Here is a 25,768-nt window from a genome sequence, read left to right on the forward strand (position 1 = left end):
TTCCGACCACTATGAGGAAATCTTGGCTGAATATAAAAGCACCTGGAACAGCTGGCTTTTGATGTACTTGTTCAGCTGCTGGAGACCACAAACAAAATCGTTGTGATGTCCAATCAGCTTCCAGTGTTGTTGCTAAGGAGACGGACCACTCACAGTCAGCTGCTGTCTTCAGAGTGACTTTGGTGGGTCGAGGTGGAGATAAAAGGGTAATACAGCTCAGTCGCTCTGCTATCAGTTCATTAGAATCAAGTTGGCAATTCCAGAAGTTGCTTCACAAAGAGTGATACAGTTGCTGAAGGGCAGCAGCTTTACTGTAAAACTACACAGGTTGGTTTTTATACAGGCAGCCGAGTCAGCGCTGGAAAGATAAGCTGTGCTCATCAGTGCACCACTATCACACTTGTTCTCTTAGTCTGCAAGATTACACTATTGTGCTGTTTCCATTTCGTTGTATATTCAGTACCAGTAGGCGCTTCGAGTCACGAGCGCCAAACGCAGTGATGTGATTGGTCAGGTCTGTTTATTAAATATGAAAAATCGAGCACGATCCAAAAAACTGAAGTGCCTCAAATTCGTCCTATTAAATTACGCTGTTGGCGATGCATTAAGAGCAGGAAAATATCTTTAACACATGAAATTATTTGACCCATTTTATGCGTTTGGTGCATAAAGACCTCGAGAGTAAACGTTGTCAGCCTGAGTCGGACCGTACATTGACCTCTGACCTCTGGTCGTCCGGAGCCTGAACCTGTGGGTCATACCTGCTGATACCGTCGTTACTCTTGTGTTTGAACCATCGCGAGCGCTTGAACTGCCGTTTGTGTTCTCGGATCTCGTCTTTAAAACAGGTCATCCAAAAATATTTGTATTCAGGGGGAAAACGCGCTCTGCTTGCAAAACTGCCACACTTATGGGGGTGTTATCCACCATTAACACCCACTTCACTCAGAGCCCCAACAATCATTGGTTCCCTGCTGTGGTTCAGGACCAGTACAGCACCTTGGTTTTTCTGGCGTGGCCGTACTACCTGCTGATTATTTCTGAAACGCCGCAACAGCTGAGAGAGTCCAGAAATGCCGGTGTCAAGGTTATGCAGGGGCTATTCTGTCCTCTCTGGCATCTCTCAGCCAGCGTCGCAGGGTTTGTCAGCTCTAATAATAGTGTGGATCAGGTTCAGCAGCCCGTCACAATCCCTGTGCTGCTGGGAGGAAGAGGAGGAGGAGCTCCTTCACTCTTTGTCTTTGCTCGGAGACGCTGAGAGTCGCTGAAGCTTTTTGACGATCATTCGTTTAGAGTCTTTGTTCTTTCGGATTGTTTTTGTCTCCTTCTGTCACTTCGTTGAGTTCCTCCTCGAACTTTTAAAGCTGCTTGTTTTCTTCAAGCACGCCGTCACCTGGTTGAGAAGACTCCGATAGTTTTGGTGCGTTAATCTTCGGTCTGTGACGTCTTCAGGTTTTGTCCTGCAGGTCAGTTTCATCTTGTGCGTGAAGGAGCTTCACTTTCTGTTTTTAATGTTTTTGATGCTGGTTTAGTGTGGTGCTTCCACCCATGGAGCGATACCGCCACTACGGCACCTCCTACACCTCCTCTCCTGGTGCAGCTCATGTAGAGGAGATCCACGCCGAGGAGGAGGAGGTGGAGGAGGTGATGTACACTGAAGAGGAGGTGGAGCCGCTGTTAGAGGATGAAACGCAGCCTCTGCTGCAGGAGACAGGTAGGACTGAGGCATGCATGAGGTTTGGTTCAGTTTAGGTTTGGCTCTCACCTGGTCGGGTTTGGCTCGTTTAGGAGGCGTGAAGCAGGAGGAGGAAGTGACACGTGCACAGAAGGAAGTGCAGCCTGTTGTCCAGGAGACAGGTAGGACAGGCATGGACTGGCCCGGTTTGGAACACTTCTTAGGTCAGAGTTTCGTGTGGTTTCACCTCGTATGGTGTGCAGCATGCTTTTAACACAAACTCGGCTACATCCTGTGGCAGCTTTTCACAATAAAAGCTGCCAAGATGAACCCTGGTGATGCTGTGAAGGCTTGTGGTGATTTTGGTGTGAAGCGAATGTGTCTCAGCATCAGTTTGTTGGCGTCGGTATTCAGATTACACGTCATTGTGTCTAATCCAAAATCTTTTAACATCAGGTTTAGGTTTAAGCAGACTTTTCACCGGAGCAACGCTGTTTCTCTGTAGGCTTCCAGCAGGTACAGTGATAATGTTTTTATAGGAATCGTACAATCGCAGTTGTTGCATCGCCCTGATTTTCAGTTACACTTTGATGAAGGTTACGGTGCAGGGTGGGAGGTCGCTGCGCAGCTGTGGATTGAATTTCCATCCAAAGTGTAAATTCCCAGTAACTCAGACAAAGTACTTGAAACCCAAAGTGACCAAAGTTTGCTTGAGTTTCTCGGGTTTGTGGGACATCAGGTCAGCAGTGATGAAGACGATTTACTGGGTTTACTGGGCTGTAAAGTCCACGTTCCCACCCTGAGAGAGGTGTGTGAGGGTCGTGAGTAAATGTCCATGCCTTACTTGGATACAGGAAGCTGCTGTTTGCTGTGCTGTAGCAGTGCTTGGTTACACAAAGGGGGTTTGTGTCTCCGGCTGGAATTGAACCAGCAATCATTTACTTAAACCCGCAGCAGGGTGTCCCACTGGGGGCGCCGTGGCTGCTTCGATGACTTTGGCTCTGTCCACACTCGCCCGGATAAGTTTGAAAATGTCTGAAAGCGCTCCGCGTCCACACTGGCGCTTTCAGTCGTTTTCACAGAGTTGTGCGTCCACATTGAAACAACTGAAGCGCTTACGGTCCAGTCCTGCACATGCGTGAAACACAAGAAGCTTCATTTCTGTCTGCCGTTTATTAGTTTCCGGCTCTTTGTAACGTCGCGTCAGAATGTCGAGGGAAAGCACCGAGTTATTTAAACGGACTCACAATGAGGTGGAGTTGTTGCTGCGAGTAACACAAAAGTACAAAGTTGCAAAAGCGAGTGAGAGTTAAAGAATTTGAGGAAAAGCTCTCTGGAGCATCTACAGACTGATATTAATCTTTAATAAGGCTGTCAAACACCTGCTGTATAACGCCCTCCGCTATCTTAGTTTCATTGGTCACATGACTGCATCACATGACTAAAATGTGTCATCGTTTTTGAAAAGGCTCGGGGTTCGCTGTCCACACCGCAATGCGAAAACTGGGTTTTCAAATGTGTCCGCTTTGGAGAACGTTTCCAAAGGTTTCTGCAAACGGCGTCTCAGTGTGGACGGGAGGCCAAAAAGATGCGTTTTCAAACCAAAGCGTATTCGTGTGGACGTAGCCTCAGTGTGGACGTAACCTCAGTGTGGACGTAGCCTTAGTGTGGACGTAGCCTCAGTGTGGACGTAGCCTCAGTGCGGACGTAGCCTCAGTGTGGACGTAACCTCAGTGTGGACGTAGCCTCAGTGTGGACGTAGCCTCAGTGCGGACGTAGCCTCAGTGCGGACGTAGCCTCAGTGCGGACGTAGCCTCAGTGCGGACGTAGCCTCAGTGTGGACGTAACCTCAGTGTGGACGTAGCCTCAGTGCGGACGTAGCCTCAGTGCGGACGTAGCCTCAGTGTGGACGTAGCCTCAGTGTGGACGTAGCCTCAGTGTGGACGTAACCTTAGTGTGGACGTAACCTCAGTGTGGACGTAGCCTCAGTGTGGGCGCAGCCTTAGATAACCGTAACCTCAGTGTGGACGTAGCCTCAGTGCGGACGTAGCCTCAGTGTGGACGTAGCCTCAGTGTGGACGTAGCCTCAGTGCGGACGTAGCCTCAGTGTGGACGTAGCCTCAGTGTGGACGTAACCTTAGTGTGGACGTAGCCTCAGTGTGGACGTAACCTTAGTGTGGAGGTAGCCTCAGTGTGGACGTAGCCTCAGTGTGGATGCAGCCTTAGATAACCGTAACCTCAGTGCGGACGTAGCCTCAGTGCGGACGTAGCCTCAGTGTGGACGCAGCCTCAGTGTGGACGTAGCCTCAGTGTGGATGCAGCCTTAGATAACCGTAACCTCAGTGCGGACGTAGCCTCAGTGCGGACGTAGCCTCAGTGTGGACGCAGCCTCAGTGCGGACGTAGCCTCAGTGCGGACGTAGCCTCAGTGTGGACGTAGCCTCAGTGCGGACGCAGCCTCAGTGTGGACGCAGCCTTAGATAACCGTAACCTCAGTGTGGACGTAGCCTCAGTGTGGACGCAGCCTCAGTGTGGACGTAGCCTCAGTGTGGACGTAGCCTCAGTGTGGACGCAGCCTTAGATAACCGTAACCTCAGTGTGGACGTAGCCTCAGTGTGGACGCAGCCTTAGATAACCGTAACCTCAGTGTGGACGTAGCCTCAGTGTGGACGTAGCCTCAGTGTGGACGCAGCCTCAGTGTGGACGTAGCCTCAGTGTGGACGTAACCTTAGATAACCGTAACCTCAGTGTGGACGTAGCCTCAGTGCGGACGTAGCCTCAGTGCGGACGCAGCCTCAGTGTGGACGCAGCCTCAGTGTGGACGCAGCCTCAGTGTGGACGTAGCCTCAGTGTGGACGTAGCCTCAGTGCGGACGTAGCCTCAGTGCGGACGCAGCCTCAGTGTGGACGCAGCCTCAGTGTGGACGCAGCCTCAGTGTGGACGTAGCCTCAGTGTGGACGTAGCCTCAGTGTGGACGCAGCCTTAGATAACCGTAACCTCAGTGTGGACGTAGCCTCAGTGTGGACGCAGCCTTAGATAACCGTAACCTCAGTGTGGACGTAGCCTCAGTGTGGACGTAGCCTCAGTGTGGACGCAGCCTCAGTGTGGACGCAGCCTCAGTGTGGACGCAGCCTCAGTGTGGACGTAGCCTCAGTGTGGACGTAGCCTCAGTGTGGACGCAGCCTTAGATAACCGTAACCTCAGTGTGGACGTAGCCTCAGTGTGGACGCAGCCTTAGATAACCGTAACCTCAGTGTGGACGTAGCCTCAGTGTGGACGTAGCCTCAGTGTGGACGCAGCCTCAGTGTGGACGCAGCCTCAGTGTGGACGCAGCCTCAGTGTGGACGTAGCCTCAGTGTGGACGTAACCTTAGATAACCGTAACCTTTGCTCTTTAAACTCTAAAGCTAGTTCTTCGTCCTGGTGTCTGAACCAGGTGAAACTCACAGCACCTTAGCTGTGACCCACAAACACTGCCGGGTGTTTATCAGCCACATCAGGACCGAGGTGATGCTTTTTCCATCACTGCTGTCATTACGTGCTGCTTTCTACAGTCTTTAGTGCTTTTAGAGACACTTGAGGTGTTTTAACCGCACACGTGTTGAACGCAGCCTCGGGCTATTTCAGGAGTGCTCTTAGTGACATTTTCACGCAGTGCAAAAGCAGACAGCTGTTCTTTATCTGCAGCCTGTTCAGTCCTGAAACAGCTGTTGTCATCTCTCTCTCTGTCGGGGTCATATTGACTCGGTGTCTCTCGCTCTATTCCTGGGTCGGGTTGTCCTTTGTGGAGCCATGTTGCCCCTCTCTCTGTTCCCTCTTTGTTTTTCCTGGACGTTCAGACTTTCACCAGAAGTTTTCCTTCAGCCGACACTCCGACCTACAGTTTAATCACGTCATAGCGCTCTCCGCCTGTACTTCCTGTCTCGCTCTTCCACTCGGTCTCCTTGTTTTCCCAAAGCACTTAAAATAGTACGACAATGTGCCAAATCTGTCCTGAGGAAAACCAGCTGGAAACATGACGCCTCAGTCCACTAAGTCTGAACCTTAGTCACTAAAGAGGGCTTAAATCTGATCGCCCAGCTTCAGCCTGCTGCTGTTTGCTGATGTCATAACACATTAATATGCTTGATTACCTGTGCAGGTGAGCAAGACTGGTGCACAGATACTGGTGCACATGTGTGTGCATGTTCCTTATTTTCTGGTCGTTTTGTAAATAAAAAAATATTTTTCTCTATTTGCTTTTTTAATTTCATAAATAAATGTTTTCAGTGTTTTTGAGCCTCGTAACCTCAGGAGTGCAGGACACGTCCACACGATAAAGCTGCCGTCAGGTTTGACGCCTGCTCCAGTCATTGCATTTTGTTTGGCGATCAATCAGCACCAGCGTTGTTCTCCAGCTCGTGCTGTGACGATGAAAGTTTGCATACATTTTGTGAAATACACAAAACTTATTGCACGAGAACATTTTTATTTTCAGTGGTGCAGATTTGAACCTGCGCGCTGTCGTCCTCTCTGCGACGGTTTGAAATAAAGACGTGGCCCCGATGCTCAGATTTCACTTCATTCTTCAACAACAAAGCTCTGTGCTGTGTGATCTTGTCTGTCTGTGGGTGACACCGAGTTTGTTGCTATCAGCACGTTAACTGCTGATCTAAATCTGGCAGCAGGCGCGATCGTGCCTCAGTTGACACGTTCAAAGAAGAAATAAATGTTACTCAAACTGGCTTTGGTATTAACATCAGCTTTTCACACCTGCAGAGGGGAAGACGGTGCCGGTGGAGAGCAAAAATGGAAAGAGGACAGAGGGAGGAGGCGGAGGAGATGCAGGTGGAGGCCCAAAGTACTCCGTGTTCACCTGGTTTGTGGTCCTGGGTCTGCTGGGAGTCTGGAGCTCTGTGGCCGTGGTCTACTTCGACATCGTGGACTACGACACCGTGATCGGTGAGTTGGAGGGCGGGCGTGATAACATGGTGTAATTTAATGGAAGCAGACGCATGATTGATTCAGTGCCCAATTTCCTGAAGCTTTTATTTTGAAGGGGTGCAGACTTTGAACAGCTAAAAGCAGTGAGGGATTGTTTTCTGGCAGAAGAGAGAAGTGGCTAACATGCGTCGATGTGGTTGTTTTGCAGAAGTAAAGCAGACATTCAGCATTTCATAAACCTCATCTTAATCTTCCTCCTGAATGAAGATGACATGCAGATTATCCTGTGATTATAAAAGTGAGCTCGGGTGAATTGCTCAACGTGTGGGGGCCCCACACGTTGCTTCAGTCAGCAAACATCTCACCAAGCAGCAGGCCGTGTTTAGTAACAGCACTGCACGCTGGTCACATGCAGTGAAAGTGGGATGTGTGATAATCTGTTCAAACATCGAACTGAGGCAGCGCCTGGAGGTTCAGACGGTCCAACTAGTGTGGCCGTTTCCCGGCTGTTACAGTTTAATATCCACAAAGAGGAGGAAGAGGAAGTTCACATAAAATGAGATCGTCTTTGTTTACACACCGTTTCTGATAAAACGACGCAAAATTCCAAAACGCTTTGTCGACACGATGATGTCGTGATGCTTCTAAAGATGACAATGAGGAAGCAGATTCTGTGATCATGAGAAAGCTGGCTTTTCAGTTTGTAGGCACCCAGTGAATGACCCAGGGCGGACTCAAACCCAGGCCACCGTCGATGGGTCACCTGATCACTCCAGAGCGCTAAAGCAGCTCTCAGATCAGTTTCCTGCGCGTGAAAGACGGCCTCCTGCCATCTTCAGGCTCTGCGTTTCAGACCACTCCTGTTCTTCTCGATCCGATGCTTTGATAACAGACTTACTGAAAGTTTTGATGTCAGCTTGATAAACACCTTATCTTTTGTCTGATCTTTCACTTTCCCGCCTCTTTGCTGAGCTGCAGCACCACCTCGTCGCTGTTGCTTCATAAGTTTTCACAAATTTGCTCCCAAACTATAAAAAAATATTTCCGAGTTAAGTAATTTAACTGTGGTCGGTACAGACGACCCAACATGTCTTTACTGACCCTGGACCATCATTTATCCTGACGCAGAGTTACCTGACCAATCACAGTGCTGTCCACTGATCGGGTTTATTCTCAGCTGTGGGCTCTCCACAGTGGATCATGTCACGGTTACATCTAAATGTTACAAGACGACGATCCTTGGCAGTCTTTCTCTTCCTTCGGGTTCGCCTCCAACGTGAGAGCAGCGTGAGAACGTTTGTGGAGTGCAGAGAAGGAGACGTGCATCTGTTGGCCTATTTGGTTTGGTTCTCAGCAGCATTTCTGTCTGGGTCTCCAGCGTTCACACACACTGAAACACAATGTCAAAGTAGTGGTTTTTGTACAGGAACCCGGTGACTTCTTCATGTGGTTTGATGCCGAGTTTTCACAGCGCCTTCCTCTCAGTCAGACGTGAACAAACACAGCGTTTCAAAAGTACAGTAGCGTTTTGATCTGTGTGCACAAATGTATTCCACACATGCGTGCTGTGATTGAATGGTTTCAATGTGCCGTTAGCCGATTGTGGGGAGCTCTGAGTGTCTGCAGCTTAAAGCAGTGATGCTTTTTGGTGTGTGTACCAAAAGGAGCGAGACAAGCGGGAGGAAGTGAGCTTGTGGCCTGGAAATACACATGTTTGCTGTGGTCTGTGGTCGGTTGGGTTATTAACAGCTTTCATCCTGGCATACAAAAAGCTTAAATGCCATCCGAGGCCAGGTTGGAGCTTTGGACGACCTCCGGAGAAAACGGACCCAAGATAAACGTCAAAGAGCCAGAGGGAAGTTTGCTGAAATGTGTGCTCGCTAGACTTTTGGTCACGTCTTACAATCACTACAGTTTCAAAATGACTGAATGTGAAATACAGCCACCAGTTCCTCTTCTGTTTTTGAGCTCCTGACTGCAGTTAGGGTCAGTAAAGTAGTTTTGGGGGATGTTTTTGGTTTTGTTTCTTGGGCTCTGACTGTTTTTTAGTCACGCCAACTTTGCTGTTTGATCACGCGGTTCTGATCAGTTCATCGTCGAGTCACAATTTCTGCAAAGCAGTCCTGAGCTATCAGTGTCAAAATAAGACTGGAGGGTTAAGCTTCCAGGTTAAAGAACGCCGTCCATAAAATCTGCACAGGAAACGCTGAAACCAGGAGACGGCTGCCACCTGTCGTGACTCGCACACCTGAAAGCAACAAGGATGCGTGACAACGCCACAGCGGACTGATCTCAAGACCCTGGTTCCAGTTCTTTGTGGGAAAATGCGCTTTTTTAAGTGAAAAGTAACAACAGCGAAAACGGCGACTCTGCTGTGTCACATTACAAACTGATCCTCATCTCAAACTTCCCTCCTCAGACTGATAAACGACCTTGTATCTGTAGACATCATGACTCCATTGTGCACACACATCGGCCACAGCTGTGAGCAACTTCCTGTTCAGCTCTCAGTTACGAGCTTTCATTGTATGGAAATGATAACCACAGTGAGACAGGCTAACTGAGACGTGAGCGCCGTTGGTTGACTCTGCTTCTGTACAGCTGTTTGGATCACGTCATGGCGTCAGCTGCACAGCGTGCAGACATGCAGACGGCAGAATCCTGTCAGGGTTTCTGCTTTTTAGTTTCTTCAGACAGATGCAGAGAAGGAGCTGCAGGCCGGACTCAAACCCGGGACGGCTGTATGGCATATGGTCGCCTGCTCACCCACTGCGCTAAACCGATGGCTGATTCAGTGTTTCTGTAAAGGAAAGTGTGTTTCTGATACTAGAAATGAATATTAAATAAATTCTAACAACAGCTGATCAAGCTTAAACGTGCTGCTGCTGTTTAGCGCGACATTGCTGGTTTCCTCTTTCTGGCGCAAAGTGGGAGATAAACAAACGAGAGCCGATCAGCTGATCATTGATCAGTTTCATGATTGAAGTAGAAACAGGAGAGGGAGGGGAGAGGATGAGAGAAGAAGAGGCAGCTGTGCAGAAAACACACAGAATAACTCCAGCTTTGTGTCTTTTTCATTGTAGCTGAAGTTTGGGACAAAATGTTCCTTTTCACCTCAATAAGAAACGCGTAATATTTCCTCTGAATACCAGACGATTCTGTTTTAATTAACCTTATGAACAAAATAAAGTTCAACATCAGTAACATAGCACCACCCAGCTGTATAGAAACTCCGTCATGCTAGCTAGCACGCAGTACGGAAAAGTCAGAATAGCGAAAATAAACTCCACCTACACTTGGTTTATATCTGACCCAGAGAGACTGCAGGTCATAACTTCTTACCTGAAGTTCAGTTCACACTCGGACCAGCGGCCGCCTCTGGTCTCTCCTCCTCCAGCCTCCCCTTTCCCTCATCCACCTGCTGGCCTCCACCACGTGCTAATGTTATTGAATCTGTGGAAGCTCCGCCACAGCCACCACACGAAGTAACGAATAACCAGCCCAGTTATCCCAGTAACGAGTAACGCGTTCCTGACTTTGGCATAATAACTAGTTACCGTGCTCGTTACCAATAATAACGTAGTTGCTGTGACGCGTTACTTAATAACGCGTTAGTCCCAACACTGCTTCTGAGGGTGCATTAAATACATTAGAGGGTTAACTAGGCAACTGAGTTTGGGATTTTATGCTAGTGACCGACAGCCAGCTACAAGAAAATATATGTTTCTAAATGAGCTGGCCACGCTAGCACTTTGCTCGCCACCTCACCTCTCTGCCACGTTTACCTTTGTCCCCAAATTGGATTCAGGTTGATGGGTCAACAATTCTGACAGTTTGAATAGAAGCACAGAGACTCACTGAATCAGTCAGGTGTGCTGGAAGTGGTGGAAAGTGCACAAACAACTTTATTGGGGACGGCTGCTGTTTTTGGCTTTTTGTGGGCAGAGTCACAGAATTTGTGGTTGTACTTGTTTTTGCAGCTAGCACGCAACGTGTGTGTGTGTGTGTGTGTGTCTGTGTGTGTGTGTGTCTGTGTGTGTGTGTCTGTGTGTGTGTCTGTGTGTGTGTGTGTGTGTGTGTGTGTGTGTCTGTGTGTGTCTGTGTGTGTCTGTGTGTGTGTGTCTGTGTGTGTGTGTGTCTGTGTGTGTGTCTGTGTGTGTGTGTCTGTGTGTGTGTGTGTCTGTGTGTGTGTCTGTGTGTGTGTGTGTCTGTGTGTGTGTCTGTGTGTGTGTGTCTGTGTGTGTCTGTGTGTGTGTCTGTGTGTGTGTCTGTGTGTGTGTGTGTGTCCTGGAAGGTTTGTTTTTTCTAATGCTGATAACCATCGTTCGATAACGTGACTCACTGGGCAGACCGGTTTAAAACATGGTCGGGGACAAAAACAAGTCTGCTGCTGTCTAAATGAACCAAACTGCATTTTGTAAATAAGAGAAGATTGTAGCAGAAAAGGTTGTTTAATGTCTGTGAGGCAAAGTGTCTCTGACTTCACAATCTGCTCGGACAAGAAGGAAACTGAAAGCAGAGTGACTGGTGGAGCCTTACAGGCTGATATCTCCTCTGTGCAGCGGGATCTGTGTAATAAAGTCTTTATCTGCTGTGTAAACGGTGCATATGTTTACACCCCGGCCCTTCACAATAAAAGCCTCTCACTTTGCTGGAGGTGTTTCACTGTAAAGCAGAGCCATAAACTGTTTGTAATGACTGTGCTGATCTAAACAGTGACTCTGCAATGCTTTAACCTCCTGTGGCCTCTTCTTCCTCCCTCCTCTTCTTCCTCTTCTCTCTGTGTTATCTCTGCACGCAGCCAGAGCTAAGGAGTTTCGTATGAACTTTTCTGAAGTTTTACAAGGTACAGTCTCAACATTTAACCCGCCATAACTACACATCCCCATCCATCGTATTACACCCTGATTCCATCAGAGCCCACTGTGACTGCAAGCTGCAGGTGGAAGAATCACGTTTCTGCTTTTAAAATAGTTTAAAATGAACCTTCGACAGAATGTGAACAAACAGCAGCTGTGAAGTTGTGTCCAAGATGATGAAGAGAGTTTGATTAGAGGCAGAGCTCTGCCAGATTGTACAGAGAGTTAATGTAAGGGAAGTTGCATTGGTAACTACGGTTCTGTGAATTCCCGGGTGACTTTCAGTGGTGGTAAACGAGGTGGTCACCTTGTGTCTCCTTGTGCTGTAAACACAGCCGCATGTCTGAGTGTAGGCCGCCTGCGCGTGTACGCTGTTGGTTACCACGTGGCAGCCAGCATCCATAGCAAACACTCCAGGTGAGCAGCTGTTATCCAGGAACTGGCAGAGCCGTAGTCACCTGCATGACTTCCTCTCTGTTTCGTTCACTTCTCTCATAGATCTGAGTGTCTCTGCTCAAAACTTATCTTGTCCTGCGAGGAGACATGTCTACCTCGTTTACTGTCACGGGGCATCAGGAGGGAATGGAAATAGAGCCTTTATTAACTCAGTATGGACAGGTTTTATGAAAATGAAATAGAAAGTTAAAAGGTTAAGAGATCGGCCTACCGCCTGGTAAGCTCCTGCCTGTGGCCTGGTCTCTGAGCTGGCAGCTGTAGAGATGTCTGCCTTCTCTTTAATATTTAATATGATGGGACTAAAGGTGCTCGTTTTATATTTTACTGTTTTATAGGTTTTGGTGGTCCGGCTAACTGAGAGGTCCACAAAACTAAACAGCAGCATTTGAAATGCTTTCGATTTGTGGTTTGAGTCGGGGTCTGATCGGTGGGGCTGCTGCTTATAACAGACAGAATTCTCCTCATCACCACATCCTTCCTCTTTTAACAGAGACACTTCCTCTGTGCACTTTAACAGACTGATGCATGCTTTTATTTTTGTGACTATTTTTGCCTTTATTTGATAGAGCAGCAGTGAAGCTGCACCCAGAGAGGATGCTTTTAGTCTGTTTCTGTCACATGGTCAGAGCTTCATTTACCACTGCTGTGACTCTGAAGCCGGCCCTGTGACGGCATCAGACAGAAAATGACCGAAACAAGACCGAAGGCCTGATTCACTAATGTGCAGCTAAACCATAAAGAACTAATTATTTCTAACATGCTGCAGAGAGATGAAAAACATCAAAAACACACTTTGTTACATTTTCCTTTGTCCTTTTTCACCACCTGAGCTCTTGTAGTAACATCCTCTCATTACATTTTCTTCCTCTGCTGTGGTTTAATGGCACCAAATAGAGAACTGATACCATCTTAACAAAACTGGTGAATGCAAACCATGGATGGACACAGATGTAGCCACCGTGATGCCAGCACAGAGACCAGCATTTTTCCTTTCTTTCTTTTTTTTCTGGCGCTTTGAATCCGACTCTTAGAATAACCAAAATTTACAACAAGGGCTTAAAGTTTTATTCAGTACGATCCAAGACGAGCGGCACATAGAAAATATGAGACACAGAGAACTTTAAAGTGTTGCAGTTGACTCTGGTAGCTGCATGCACAAACATTTTCGTGTTTTTCAGAATTTGTTGGTTGAACTTCATCTCCTCTTCCTCCTCCAGGTAAACTGACGGCCTACGACACAGACGGAGACGGAGACTTTGACGTGGAGGACGCCAAAGTTCTGCTTGGCAAGTCTGCTTTAATTTTGCTGTTTGCTGCCTGCTTTTCTGCCTGCCTGATGTGGTTTACAGACGTGTGACAGTGCCTCGGATTCAGAGATTAACCCGTCGAACATAAACTGAGCTTAAAACCAGCTGAAGCATCACAGGAAGCCACAAAGCTCAGGTTTAACACAGAGTCAGCAGCGTGACTGCAAACGCAGACGAGATGCTCAGAGATGAAAGTGTGTGGGCCACGAGTCCATTGCTAATGGAGGAAAAAACCCTGAGATCAGACGGTGCTGTGAAACAGGGGAAGCATGCAAATATAAAGACGACTGCAGAACTGCAATAAAAATAAATGAAAATGAGCTGCAGCTCAGGGTTCTGACAGTTTAAATGTCCATCGCTGGCACAGAGAAGTGCCTGATCTACTGTATCAGTGTCCCTGCAGGTCGTTGCTAAAATCTGTCAAGTATGAATTTATAAATCAAGAGAGGAAGGTCTGAAACGGTCGTGAGACACAGCAGGCGTGTTGTCATGTTTCAGGGTGTAGTTACGCGGCGCAAAGTTTTGATTGTCGGCTGGTTGGTTGGGAAAAAATGAGACAGTCAGTAAGGGTTGGATCTCCAGCATGAAGAGAAAGTGAGGTAGGCTTTTCCCACATGAGAGCAGGACGTCATGGTCAAGCTTCTTCAAGTAATTAGTAAACAGACATCAGCTGAACATCTGGATGTTATAAGAATTGGCCTTTTGGTACGTTGTCATAGTTCTACTTCCTCTTTCATGGTTAAGTTATACATTACATATGCATATTATTACGAATCCCTAAGCCACAGAAAGCTGGCACAGCAGCCCTTCAGCCTTTCTCTGAGACAGAGGGTCGTTCGGTAGACGCTCTGGCTCGAGCTGCTGCTGCTGGACACTTCTAAGATTGGGTGGTTCGCTCAAGTCTTACTGGGTGGAGACCACGGGGCGCACTGGAGAGATTATGTGTCTCAGAGGGCTTGGGACCGCTGAAGGGTGTGTCCAAGGAGAGGTCAAGGAAAGGGAGGCTCAGCTCGCTGCCACCATGACCTCGAACAACATACGGAGAAAATGGATGGAAGGATAAACGTTCTGTAAAGCCAAGGAGTTTCACAAATCCTGCACAATAAACAGAGAACATCAATGATCAGAGTGCTGAAGGGACACTGTTGAATATTTCCATACCTAAGTAGAACTAGAAAACCAGACCATGTTCCCTCACTTCTACTTAAATTTAGTGTGTTGAGGTCTCAGACGGGCCTTAAACACCGTTCATTATTTCACTGGTTCAGATTTAGCACTTAGTGTTACGCTGCTTTTACAAAACCTCGACAGGATTGTGAACATTTGTGGCTACTAGAGCGGCTTCATTACGCAGCTGTCTCCAGTTTGAAAACGAGTGTTTAAACCAACCACAGCACAGCCCGCCTCTGATCTTCAGGTAGAAATGGATCTGCTGCAGGCATCGTTTTCTGTTTCCATGATTTGAAGCTTTTTTTTTTTGGACACTTTTCTTTGAGTTTCTCAACAACTGTCATTACCTTCAACAAAAGCGGAAGTTTTCATTTGAAACCTGTTTATGTATCTCAAAGATCAGTTTTCTGCTCTGTCTTTCACTTCAAAGATGATCTTATTATTTATGAGGCCGAGAGCTTTTACTTTTTTAGGTTTTGTTGCCAGTAAACTGAAGACAGTAACCGAGAGTGCAAACAGGAGGTGGTGTTTTCAGACTCTACCACGGCAGCTTTGCATGATTCCCAGTTTAGAATAATCCTTCTTTGTCTGGGCTGTGGGCAACCCCATCAGTTCATCTTATGTCTGATCTGAGCCATAGTATCTGCTTCCTTTAAGCAATGTGGGTGGGGCTTGTGTGAAATGACCATATCAGGTAAAACCCTCCTTGTGACATCACACAGATCTAAGAATAGAAAAAACAGCTTGAACCTGAGTGTTTAGATCAATCTGCCAACTCATTGTTTGAAACTTTGTTAAAAATAAACATCCAGAGTTTGAATAGGTGATAAATGACCGGAAATAAGAAATGTATTGAGTCTGTGTTTTGATAGGGCCAGGCAAGTATTGCAACCTCCTGTAAATAACAACAGAGTGTTGATAGCATCCGCTGGCAGTATGAAGTCTTAATGGGAAGCTGTGTTATAGATGTCGTGTTTGAAGTAGTCTTAGCAGGAACGTGGCCGCCTCTGTTCGTTTTTATTGAGCGGACGTCGTGTCAGAGGTCATCTGACGTGGTTGAGACAGGAAGTAAAATCTTTATTAAATGTCTATAATTCATCTTTAACTCACTATCTTTCTCTTGTCCCGTCTCATCACCCTGTATTTATTTATTTTACCACACTTTTTTGTTCCAGTTTACTCCCCCCGTCCATCCTCCCTCCATCGCATCATTTCCACTTCTTTTCCTTTATAATTTCCTCCTTTGATCCCTCTGCACTTCCACCCGTCCCTTTTCTTCTCTTCCTCTCTCTTCCGTCAGGCCTGACCAAAGATGGCAGCGGTAGTGCGAATGCCGAGTCGCTCGAGGAGGTTCTTAATATTTTAGCTGAGGAGGGCTCTGATTGGATCTATGGCTTCTTCACCTTCCTTTATGACGTAGTGTCCTCGCCCTTAGAGCCAGGTGAGGAGGAGGAAGCGGCGGCCTCTGAGATGATGGAGGAGGAGGAGGAGGGCGGGACAGCCTCCTCGGATGACGGGGAGGTTAAAGGGGTCATACTGGACCTCCAGAACCAATAGGAAGCAGAGACACAGGCGGTAGGGAGGCTGCCTGGTCCCGACCAGACTGGGATGTGCTGTAACCCAGTATGATTGGAGGAGGCCAAACAGGGCAGACTGGTCCGAGTTTTAATTTAATAAATCCGAAACACCACAAGCAGGAAGAGCTGAAGGCTGAAGGGATTCCAGATAACGATCGATCTACGGGATTCGTTTGTTTGACATTAACAGATTTTCTCCATCAGATAAAAATGTCCTGCGAGGTCAGAGGTCAAACGGTAAAGCAGGTGCTAGTGGCAACTGGAGGAAAACTGAAGGAAATTCATTTTTAGGGACGATAACGAGTTTGAATTTAACCCAGCTGTTACCTCCGCTCTCATTCATGATAACATTTTTAAACAGACAGAAGACGTAAGCGACCGACCGCGAACAAAGCGAGAGCTTTGGTGCTGTAGCTGTACCGTACGGAGGGTCGAAAGTGCCAGGATAACAAAGTAAACAAGCCAGTAAATAATTCACAATACAGAAATAAAATACTACAAGACACCACTGACAACCAGTCAAAGGGAAACAAATAAAAAATAATTCAATAGAAAAATTCAGACTAAATTTATTCAAAAGGGAAAGTAATTATTGTCACGTTTTCTGAAACTATAAACACCTTTATTCATTTCTGTATAATTTATGATGCAGTTACCAGTGAAATATTCAACATATTAGTCATTTAATTTGTTAATTAATGTTTACATTTTTGGTCTAAGCGTTATATAAAATCAGTTATCCTTAAATGTCTGTCGTCACAGATCAGTTTTATACAAACTCAAGGACACGATCTTTGATGTCACAGAGGGCGTTTATCCTCTTTATTCACCTTTATGTTCTCATCTTTGCACGCAGCATAAATGTTTGCCTTTTATGACTTATTTTATCGTAAAGTGCTGGACTTACTGCACAAACACATTAGTGCGTAATGTATGTGAGCCCATAAGCTGTTGTGATTATTTTCTCTGCACACGGTAACAAAAAGCAGGGGTGTGATGTGAGCGTCCATCACGTGGTTTCATTCAGGTCAGTTTTAAAATCTTTACGGCGACGTTGCTGAAACTGATCAGAAATCTGTAGTTTGAGTAGTTTTTATTTGTGGTGTGTGCTTCTGCGTTGTTACGTATTGATCAGTTTGCAGTCATTTCATACCAGTGGCGCAGAAACATAACTCGGACTTTTGTGAGGTCACTCGGGAGTTTCCAGGGTTATAAAGAAGGTTTGCTGTTTGTGGTAACTTGTGCTGCTGGCCTCACCTGCTTCACAGCAGATTATTGCTGAGATAATCAGCTAGTATGAAATCACCACCTCTCACCAAAGTCCTGCCACGACCCCCAGAACTCAGAGCGTGGATCGTAAGAGGACCAAAGATTGTTAAGTGTAAAAACATGGTCACTGTTCTATAAGCTCAGCATGAAATCCTAAAATAGAGCACTTACCGCTCGTATGTGTTGACTTCTCTCTTTACTTGTTCCCCATTTATCATCAGCACGATTGCAGCTTTCTAAACTCTGCACAGGTTTAACCCTTTAGAGCCGGTCGGAGCGGGCACGCTCTGTTTTGCGTAACTATTTTTAAATCCCGGTAGCTCTGCAACCACGTGAGCTAGCGCAATAATTTGTTTTGCATATGGAACCGGAGGAGTTGTACTTACATCTGATGCCATCAGCTTGTCCTCGGTCACGGTTTCCTTCCACATAAAGCTTTGAAAAAACTGCATAAAAAGCACTTGCAGCAACAAAAACATAATATTCCAGAAACACGCTTTGCCGATCCGATCAGCTGTTTGTAACACTTCCTACGTTGGAATAGACGTCAGTGCGAACTATCGCATGTCCTCCATGACCTGCCCTAAACCGGAAGGGACGTCATTTTCGCAGAAATGTAGTTTTTTACCATCAGGGCCTCATGAGCCTATACTGGTGTTTTTAAAAGTTACCTTTGACTTTATGACTTTCTGTGTCGTTTCTGGGATGCTGAGGACTCATATTGCACTGCTGGAAATAGTTTATTTTGATGCATATGCTGCTTTTTTGCAAATTTGCACTATAATATTTATTTTAGTTTTTCCTGCACTATATAAAAATTGGTGTCTTTCAAAAATAAAACTATGAAGACACTCAAAATAAATTTCCTGTGGTGGGAAACTATTTTGTGCAACTTTTTTGTATTTACAGTTTTCAGGGATAAGCCTCTTAAATTTCTCTAACTAGAAATATATGTTAAAAAAACAAAAAACGCTTTTCAATTTTTTTGTAGTTTATTGCACTTTTTTACAATTTATGTGCACTTAATGCAGACATATTATTAAAATCTGGGCTATAATTGTTGTATTGATGTATAGCAACTTGAAATGCTTCCAAAAATGGCTCCACAGCATGTAAAACTATAATATAAGCTCTGGCGGACTTGGTCCTGTGGTAGGTCTTAAAGGGTTAAGTCACTAATATCTCACATTCATTAATGTCATTTTAGCTGTAACTGTGTCATCACGAGAGCTGTGATAATAATGACTCTGTCAGCTTACAGCCCTTCCTGGCTTTAAATAAACTTTATTAATATACATGATGCACACACGCTGCTTCTGTCTTTGTTTGGAGAGTCGGTCGCTCTGCAGACACGTCCATGTTTCTGATTGGTCAGATGCTGCCTCTGATGCCTGCACTGCACAGCAGGCTCAACATAGCCCGATATCGTCACCTAATCTGGCTTCAGTTAACCTAACGTCAGCTATCAGGTGGTCATCAGCCGCTGCTTGTGTGCTTTTCTTATTAACACTTTGTGCATTTTAACAACATTTATATTTCTCTGCCTGTAAAACACTAATGTGCACATCTTATGTTTGACCTCTCACCTCTGACCTTTGGATCACTTTTTGGGCTTTGTTGTGTTCAAAGCTGCAGACGATTAGAGCAGTGTTTCCCAACTTTTTGGAGCCACGGCACATATTTCACATTAGAAAAATCACACTGTACACCGCTGAGCAAAAATGTCACAAACAGCATACTGATCGTTTCCCCCCACGGATCAGGCGCCGCAGAATTGGCTCGGTTTGTCCCCAGTGTACCTTTTTTGCTTTTTTCTGACCACTACCCAAGTTAGGGCCTTCATCTGGGTCAGTAGCTGTACTGCCCTCTAGTGGAAGAGAATGTAATTGTTCTGCCTGTCACTCACGCTGGTCACTGAGAGTACTAATCACCAACTAATCATTTCTCACGGCACACCTATGTGCCACGGCACAGTGGTTGGGAAACACTGACCTAGAGGATGCAGGTCACCTGTGATGAGTAATAAAGTGCAGATCAGATCAAAGACGCATTAATTCTTTTCTATACGGTGGCCTCGTACATCTAGGCTTCGCCAATTATCAACAAAAAATGTGGACGGTGAACAGATTACTATATGAATTTTTCTCAAATCTAAACTTGTAAGTGTTTGAACTTCAAACCTTCGTATTATATGGTGTTGTAAAGAAAGCATAAGAGCATCTTCACCTCAGTTATAATTTGCTTTTAGGGAGTGAAACATAAGGATGATGTCCTGAATCGATTTTTGTTGTCTCATTTAACAGCAGTGTCTTTAAATAGTCCTGTTATTTATGGAAACTTGAATTGTAAATGTCTTTTATGCATGACTGAAAGTCTGATTAACAACCTGTTCAGATAGTCTAAAGAGCTTGGAAAGAAAAGCATCTGGACTTCTTTAGGGCTTAAATCCTGGGACTCTCCACCAGCTGCTCTTAGAGCTGAAGAAGCTTCTCGCATGAAACGTCTTCAACAAAACTAAAGAAGTCCAGACGCTTTTCTTTCCGAGCTCCTTAGACTACGATGATGACCTGGGTGACTGAGAACCTTCGCAGACAACCTGTTAAGATCTCGGTCTGATTCCTCCTAAGGTTCAACAAACTTCGTCTGTGCAGGAAAAACCTGCACGAGCATAATTTGTTTATTTGTTTCTGTCACAGCTGATTGTGTTTACCTTCCTTTTATTCTGTGCATCGGTTCAGATGATAAGAAGTTAAAAGGCCATGCTGTGAGGAGAGACAGGCTGAGGAAAGGTAGTGTACAGAGACTGTGTTTGTGTGAGCTCACAGCCTGCCGTGCGCTCACCTGACAGGTGTGTCTGCTTCCTAAACCCTGCAGAGGAGCAGAAAGAGGTGAAGAAGAGAGGGAAAAGGAAAGGTATCTGCACGACTCCGTTTGATGCTGAGTGACTAACTGAGCCCATAACAGCCTTAACTCTCTAACTGTCTGCCTTTTTGTTACAGAGTGAGGTCGTTCATGACTTTGTTTAGTGGCTCTGTTTGTGCTTCTGAAATACACTAATACCATTAAATACAGTAATGTTTTTACGTGTTTGAGAGTGTTTATCTCGAGTAAAAGTTGTGGATACATCCTCAGCTTTGACTGAAGTGTTACAAGATCACTGAAGTTATTTCAGACCAGTGAGGCATGAAGCTCAGAAATGTTAGTTTCAGTCAGAATAACCAAACCAGAGTCAAAAGAGAGACTCTGTGCCAGAAGTCACTCTGAGACGCCTGAAATCGCCGCTGTTTTCTTTTATTGTCAAGTTTTTGTTGTTTGCACCGCTTGCTGTGCTAGTTTGGCTTTCTGTTATCAGCAAGTAGACCTTCACTATCAAACTCTCTGATTTGTTTGTTCTCATAGAAGATGAGGTGTTAATGGCCACTGATGCTGAGGTTAAACTCCCAGAAGGTAGTGATCCCTCTGTGTGGGTTTGTGCCTGAATTTGTGGTACTGCTGTGTGTCATGGGCTGTTTTTCCTTCTGTGTATTATTAGTAGAGGTTACAGGAGAGGCTACTGAGAAGAAGAACACGACTCGAGGTACTAAAACCTGCCGACTGCATGTCCAGAGTGTCCTGTACTGTGTATAATTTTATAACTAAAGAATGCAGAAAGTGTGAATTTTAGGGGCGTAAGTGATTGAAGCAACTGCCAGTGACAGCAAAGGGTGCCATTAGTTAACCCATGCTAGGATAGTAAACACCGGAGCCTCGAATATCCGCTGTGACTCACAGTCAGTTATACCTATCGTGGTCGCCCCTTTAGTCATTTAAAATTTGGCTGATATCAGCTTCAAGGTTATCTTCCCTTGCACCCCTGGACGGTTTCCATCACTGGACATCCCTGCAAGTGGCTACTTGCCCTCTCCTGTCTGTGATTTCACCGCAGTCCTCCAACTCTAACCCAAATTTCATGTCGTAGAGCAAAGATGGTGATGACTGCTAATTTCCCTCGGGATGAATAAAGTATTCTGATTCTGATTCTGATTCTGATTCTGGGTCTCTGGCTACAACCAAGAGACTAAAAGAGCTATTCTGACTCAGAGTCTATTGTGTCCGAGCCCAAAGCTAGTCCGTCACGAGCAAGACTTTTTATTTCATTTTTCAACTTGCGCGCCATGAAATTAAACTCCCAGAGAAAGACTATTCAGACAGCCTTTACTGTAAAGTCCCGACTCTTTAAACTGAAGAACATTCAGAGGAAAATGCCTGAACTAGGAATCTGTGTGACGAATCGACTGTTTTTTTATTTCTGCCTCTAAGATGTTACCCACCTACACTCTCTGGAGCTGTAGCCTCACCACACCTCGCCAGAATTGTCCCTATTAATTTGTTCTCTTCCACAAGATGAAGTTGAAGATTTTGCTGTTTTGAGACAGTGGAGAAAGTACAAGCGGTCAGAACAGGAAATACCAGCAGTAGTGGAAGCTGCCCAGAGGTAGGAAAGCAACGACCATGAAGGTGAAATCAGCCAAATTTAAATCGGATAAAGTTTGATTTTCACGAGTCTCACGTCGTACACACTGACGAGTTCTTCACAGGGATAATTTAATCCTTGATTCTAATAAATTGAACTCTGTGGATGTTTTGTAAAAGCAACATAATCCTAAGTCTTAAACAGTCGACCCCATTTGTGTGGCTTTTAAATTGACCCTAACATCGGACTTGCATCTCTTCCCCTGCATCTCTAACATTTCCTTGGTTGCTGTGTGCCAGCACACTAATGAGTCGTAGTGGTGAGCATGTGGACAGTAATCTTAAGACTTTTCACCTCAAGCCTCAGACCACGTCGTCCGAGGCGCCATGCTGCGTTCGACTCTGAAGAACGAGTTGAGGACGATCCATGAGAAGATGGAGGCCAAGAGGATCGCTTGCATCGCAGTGGCTGAGATTAGGGCTTTTCTCACCCAAGAGGAGGAAGCAAGGGAGGCAGTCTGGGTGCTGAAGAAGAAGGAGCTGGAGGTGGCTGAGGAGCAACTCAGACAGGAGAGGGAAAGTGAAGAGAGGAGAAAGGAGGCAGAGAGGTTGGAAAAGGAGAGATTGGAGAAGGAGAGGATAGAAAAGGAAAAGATTGAGAACGACAAGCTGGAAAAGGAAGCCAAGGAGAAAGCTGAGAGAGAAAGGTTAGCTCAAGAGAAGGCAGAAAAAGAGAGACTGGAAATGGAGAGGCTTGCTAAAGAAAAGGCAGCTAGAGAAGAAAAGGAAAGAATGGAGAAAGAGAGGGTGGAGAGGGAAAAGGCAGAGAGGGAGAAACAGGAGAAAGAAAGAGTGGAAAGCGAGAGGGCTGAAAAGGAAAGGCTTGAGAGGGAACGCATTGCCAAAGAAAGAGAGAGAACAGAGCGGGAGAAGGCAGAGAGGGAAAGATTAGAAAGGGAGAGACTTGAGAAGGAAAGGGTCGCCAAGGAGAAGGAAAGACTAGAGAAAGAAAGGGTCGCCAAGGAAAGACTAGAGAAAGAAAGGGTCGCCAAGGAGAAGGAAAGACTAGAGAAAGAAAGGATCGCCAAGGAAAGACTAGAGAAAGAAAGGATCGCCAAGGAAAGACTAGAGAAAGAAAGGATCGCCAAGGAAAGACTAGAGAAAGAAAGGATCGCCAAGGAAAGACTAGAGAAAGAAAGGGTCGCCAAGGAAAAGGAAAGACTAGAGAAAGAAAGGATCGCCAAGGAAAGACTAGAGAAAGAAAGGGTCGCCAAGGAAAAGGAAAGACTAGAGAAAGAAAGGATCGCCAAGGAAAGACTAGAGAAAGAAAGGATCGCCAAGGAAAGACTAGAGAAAGAAAGGATCGCCAAGGAAAGACTAGAGAAAGAAAGGGTCGCCAAGGAAAAGGAAAGACTAGAGAAAGAAAGGATCGCCAAGGAAAGACTAGAGAAAGAAAGGGTCGCCAAGGAAAAGGAAAGACTAGAGAAAGAAAGGATCGCCAAGGAAAGACTAGAGAAAGAAGGGATCGCCAAGGAAAGACTAGAGAAAGAAAGGGTCGCCAAGGAAAAGGAAAGACTAGAGAAAGAAAGGGTCGCCAAGGAAAGACTAGAGAAAGAAAGGATCGCCAAGGAGAAGGAAAGACTAGAGAAAGAAAGGGTCGCCAAGGAAAAGGAAAGACTAGAGAAAGAAAGGGTCGCCAAGGAAAGACTAGAGAAAGAAAGGATCGCCAAGGAGAGGGAAAGACTAGAGAAAGAAAGGATCGCCAAGGAAAGACTAGAGAAAGAAAGGATCGCCAAGGAGAAGGAAAGACTAGAGAAAGAAAGGATCGCCAAGGAGAAGGAAAGACTAGAGAAAGAAAGGATCGCCAAGGAAAAGGAAAGACTAGAGAAAGAAAGGATCGCCAAGGAAAGACTAGAGAAAGAAAGGATCGCCAAGGAAAGACTAGAGAAAGAAAGGATCACCAAGGAAAGACTAGAGAAAGAAAGGATCGCCAAGGAAAAGGAAAGACTAGAGAAAGAAAGGATCGCCAAGGAGAAGGAAAGACTAGAGAAAGAAAGGATCGCCAAAGAGAAGGCAGAAAGGGAAAGATTGGAGAGGGAACGGATCGCCAAGGAGAAGGAAAGATTGGAAAAAGAAAGGATTGCGAAGGAGAAGGCGGAGAAGGAAAGATTGGAGAGACAATGGATCGCCAAAGAAAAGGAACGACTTGAGAAAGAGAAGCTCGCCAAGGAGAAAGCAGAAAAAGAAAGACTGGAAAGGGAACGGCTTGTTAAGGAAAGAGACAGACTCGCCAGAGAAAAGATAGACAAGGAAAGGATAGAGAAGGAGCGCTTAGCCAAAGAAAGGGCAAGAGTCGCACAGGATAAGGAGAAATTAGAGCGAGAAAGAGTAGAAAAAGAAACGACAGAGAGAAACGAGAGGGAGAGGATGGAATGGGAAAGACTGGAGAGGGCAGCGAAGATGAAGCTAGAGCGGGAGAAAACTGAAAAGGAGAAGATGGAGGTGGAGCGGCTGGCGAAAGAGGGCGTGGTGAGACAAGGAAATGGCTTAAAGAGACGAGTGCTACCGGAGAGGAAGCTGAACAGTTCGCAGGTGAAAGGTGAGATAACTGAGAGAGTGACCATGACAGCGGTCAGGAGAGAGAAGAGCGTCTTAGAAGAGAAGAAGAAAATGCCTCACGGCACAAAGTGATGACCTCACAAATGGTCATGGCTCTGATTTGCCAGCCTCAGCTCCCATATTCGGGAAACGGATGAAAAGCTACTCGGTGGGGTTTGAAGGTCTTGTAACCACCCAGCAAAGACGATGCTGAACACAAGTCTGAACACACTTTGCAATCCAGGCAGTTGTTTTGAGTCTCCTTTGTAAATTAAATAAATACAAACGGACAATCTGATTAAAAACCCCTCTTCAAGTTTTATCCCCAACAGAGGTTTAAAATGTTTTCCCTCCAACGTGTTCTGCTTCTGTTGCTCATTCACAAAGTTACAGGACATTACACCTTCATTAAGGGCTCAAACCAGAGTCTTCAGTCTTAACTGTGATACAGACACCACACAGCTGGAACTGTGGTGAACTAGAAATTAGTATTTCAAGCCAAACCACTCACACATGACTGTATTTGATGCACAGAAAGCAGTAGCGTGGCTTCAGGGCAAATTCACCATTAATCTACAGATGTGGCCCACAGATTGTTTCCCTTGTGTTACTGCTGCTCTTTCAGTGCTGCAGACCTCTTCAAACAGGCCGATTTTCAAAAGGCCAGTTTCATGAGATTTATGTTGTCTTTGTTTTTCTCATTTTTATGAGACTTTGGTTGATGATGTGACATTTATGGTTTTTCTTATCATGTTTTTTGCTCAAAGGATGAGAGCCAGTATAAGGCGTCTGAATTGTAAGTGTTGAGCTTTAGTTCAAAGTCATGTAGTGGATCTAAGTGGTGAAGGATGTTCGAGGACACCGGCTTTTAAAATAACCTGTAATAACTGTTGTGTAGTGACGAAGCATCAGGAAGTCACGTGTCGTGAGCTGAATAAAGAAACTTTCACAGCCTCTGAAATTATTTTGTTTTTCCTCCAAAATGTGAGAAAATGTTTGCTGAATAAATCCCGCTCATCACATTAAGATGGTTTCTTTCTCGTGGTTTAATAAAAATGAAAAAGCTACAATATGAGTTCATTTTTAGAGACACAAAGACTCGTGTAATTTTTTTAAACCCCGTTTGTTTCATTACCTCTCTCTGTTTAATGGCAGTAGAAAGCAAGCTGTTTGACTTATTCTCACTTGCTTGATTATCAATAACGAAACAACACATTTCATTTCATTGCTGCTTTGCAGGGTGGCCGGTTAGCTCAGCTGGTTAGAGCGTGGTGCTAATAACGCCGAGGTCACGGGGTCGACCCCCGTACGGGCCAAAGTTTCATGTCTTTTATGCCGACTAGGTTTGTGTTGTTACGGATGAACATGTTAGCATCTTGCTAACCAACCTACTGATGCTTCTGTGAAGCTGTGTCTCCTTCCAGCACCAAAAAAACAACATGGAGGTCAGCTGGACAAATAGGTCTGACTCTGACAAGGTCACA

At 45.7% G+C, this 25,768-nt stretch overlaps 1 protein-coding gene across 23 annotated transcripts in view; it reads left to right on the plus strand.

The window, feature by feature from the left end:
* Positions 1–25,768, plus strand: part of LOC113029564 (aspartyl/asparaginyl beta-hydroxylase) — a 44,050-nt gene that overhangs the window by 1,646 nt on the left and 16,636 nt on the right. For 7 of the 23 annotated variants that reach the window (XM_026180483.2, XM_026180489.2, XM_026180488.2 and 4 more), the window contains exons 1-6: positions 1,226–1,420; positions 1,533–1,714; positions 1,789–1,857; positions 6,432–6,614; positions 11,398–11,442; positions 13,129–13,197. In XM_026180483.2, the coding sequence (XP_026036268.2) occupies positions 1,549–1,714; positions 1,789–1,857; positions 6,432–6,614; positions 11,398–11,442; positions 13,129–13,197 (532 nt within the window). In that variant the 5' untranslated portion in view covers positions 1,226–1,420; positions 1,533–1,548. Of the gene's footprint in view, positions 1–1,225; positions 1,715–1,788; positions 1,858–6,431; positions 6,615–11,397; positions 11,443–13,128; positions 13,198–19,972; positions 20,024–20,108; positions 20,148–20,633; positions 20,682–20,766; positions 20,812–22,047; positions 25,311–25,768 lie in introns of those variants that run through there. The other 16 variants (XM_080306274.1, XM_080306271.1, XM_080306272.1 and 13 more) reach the window with 12 other exon arrangements.

The sequence above is a fragment of the Astatotilapia calliptera genome, chromosome 9 (genome assembly GCF_964374335.1).
Source record: "Astatotilapia calliptera chromosome 9, fAstCal68.1, whole genome shotgun sequence".
NCBI lineage: Eukaryota > Metazoa > Chordata > Actinopteri > Cichliformes > Cichlidae > Astatotilapia > Astatotilapia calliptera.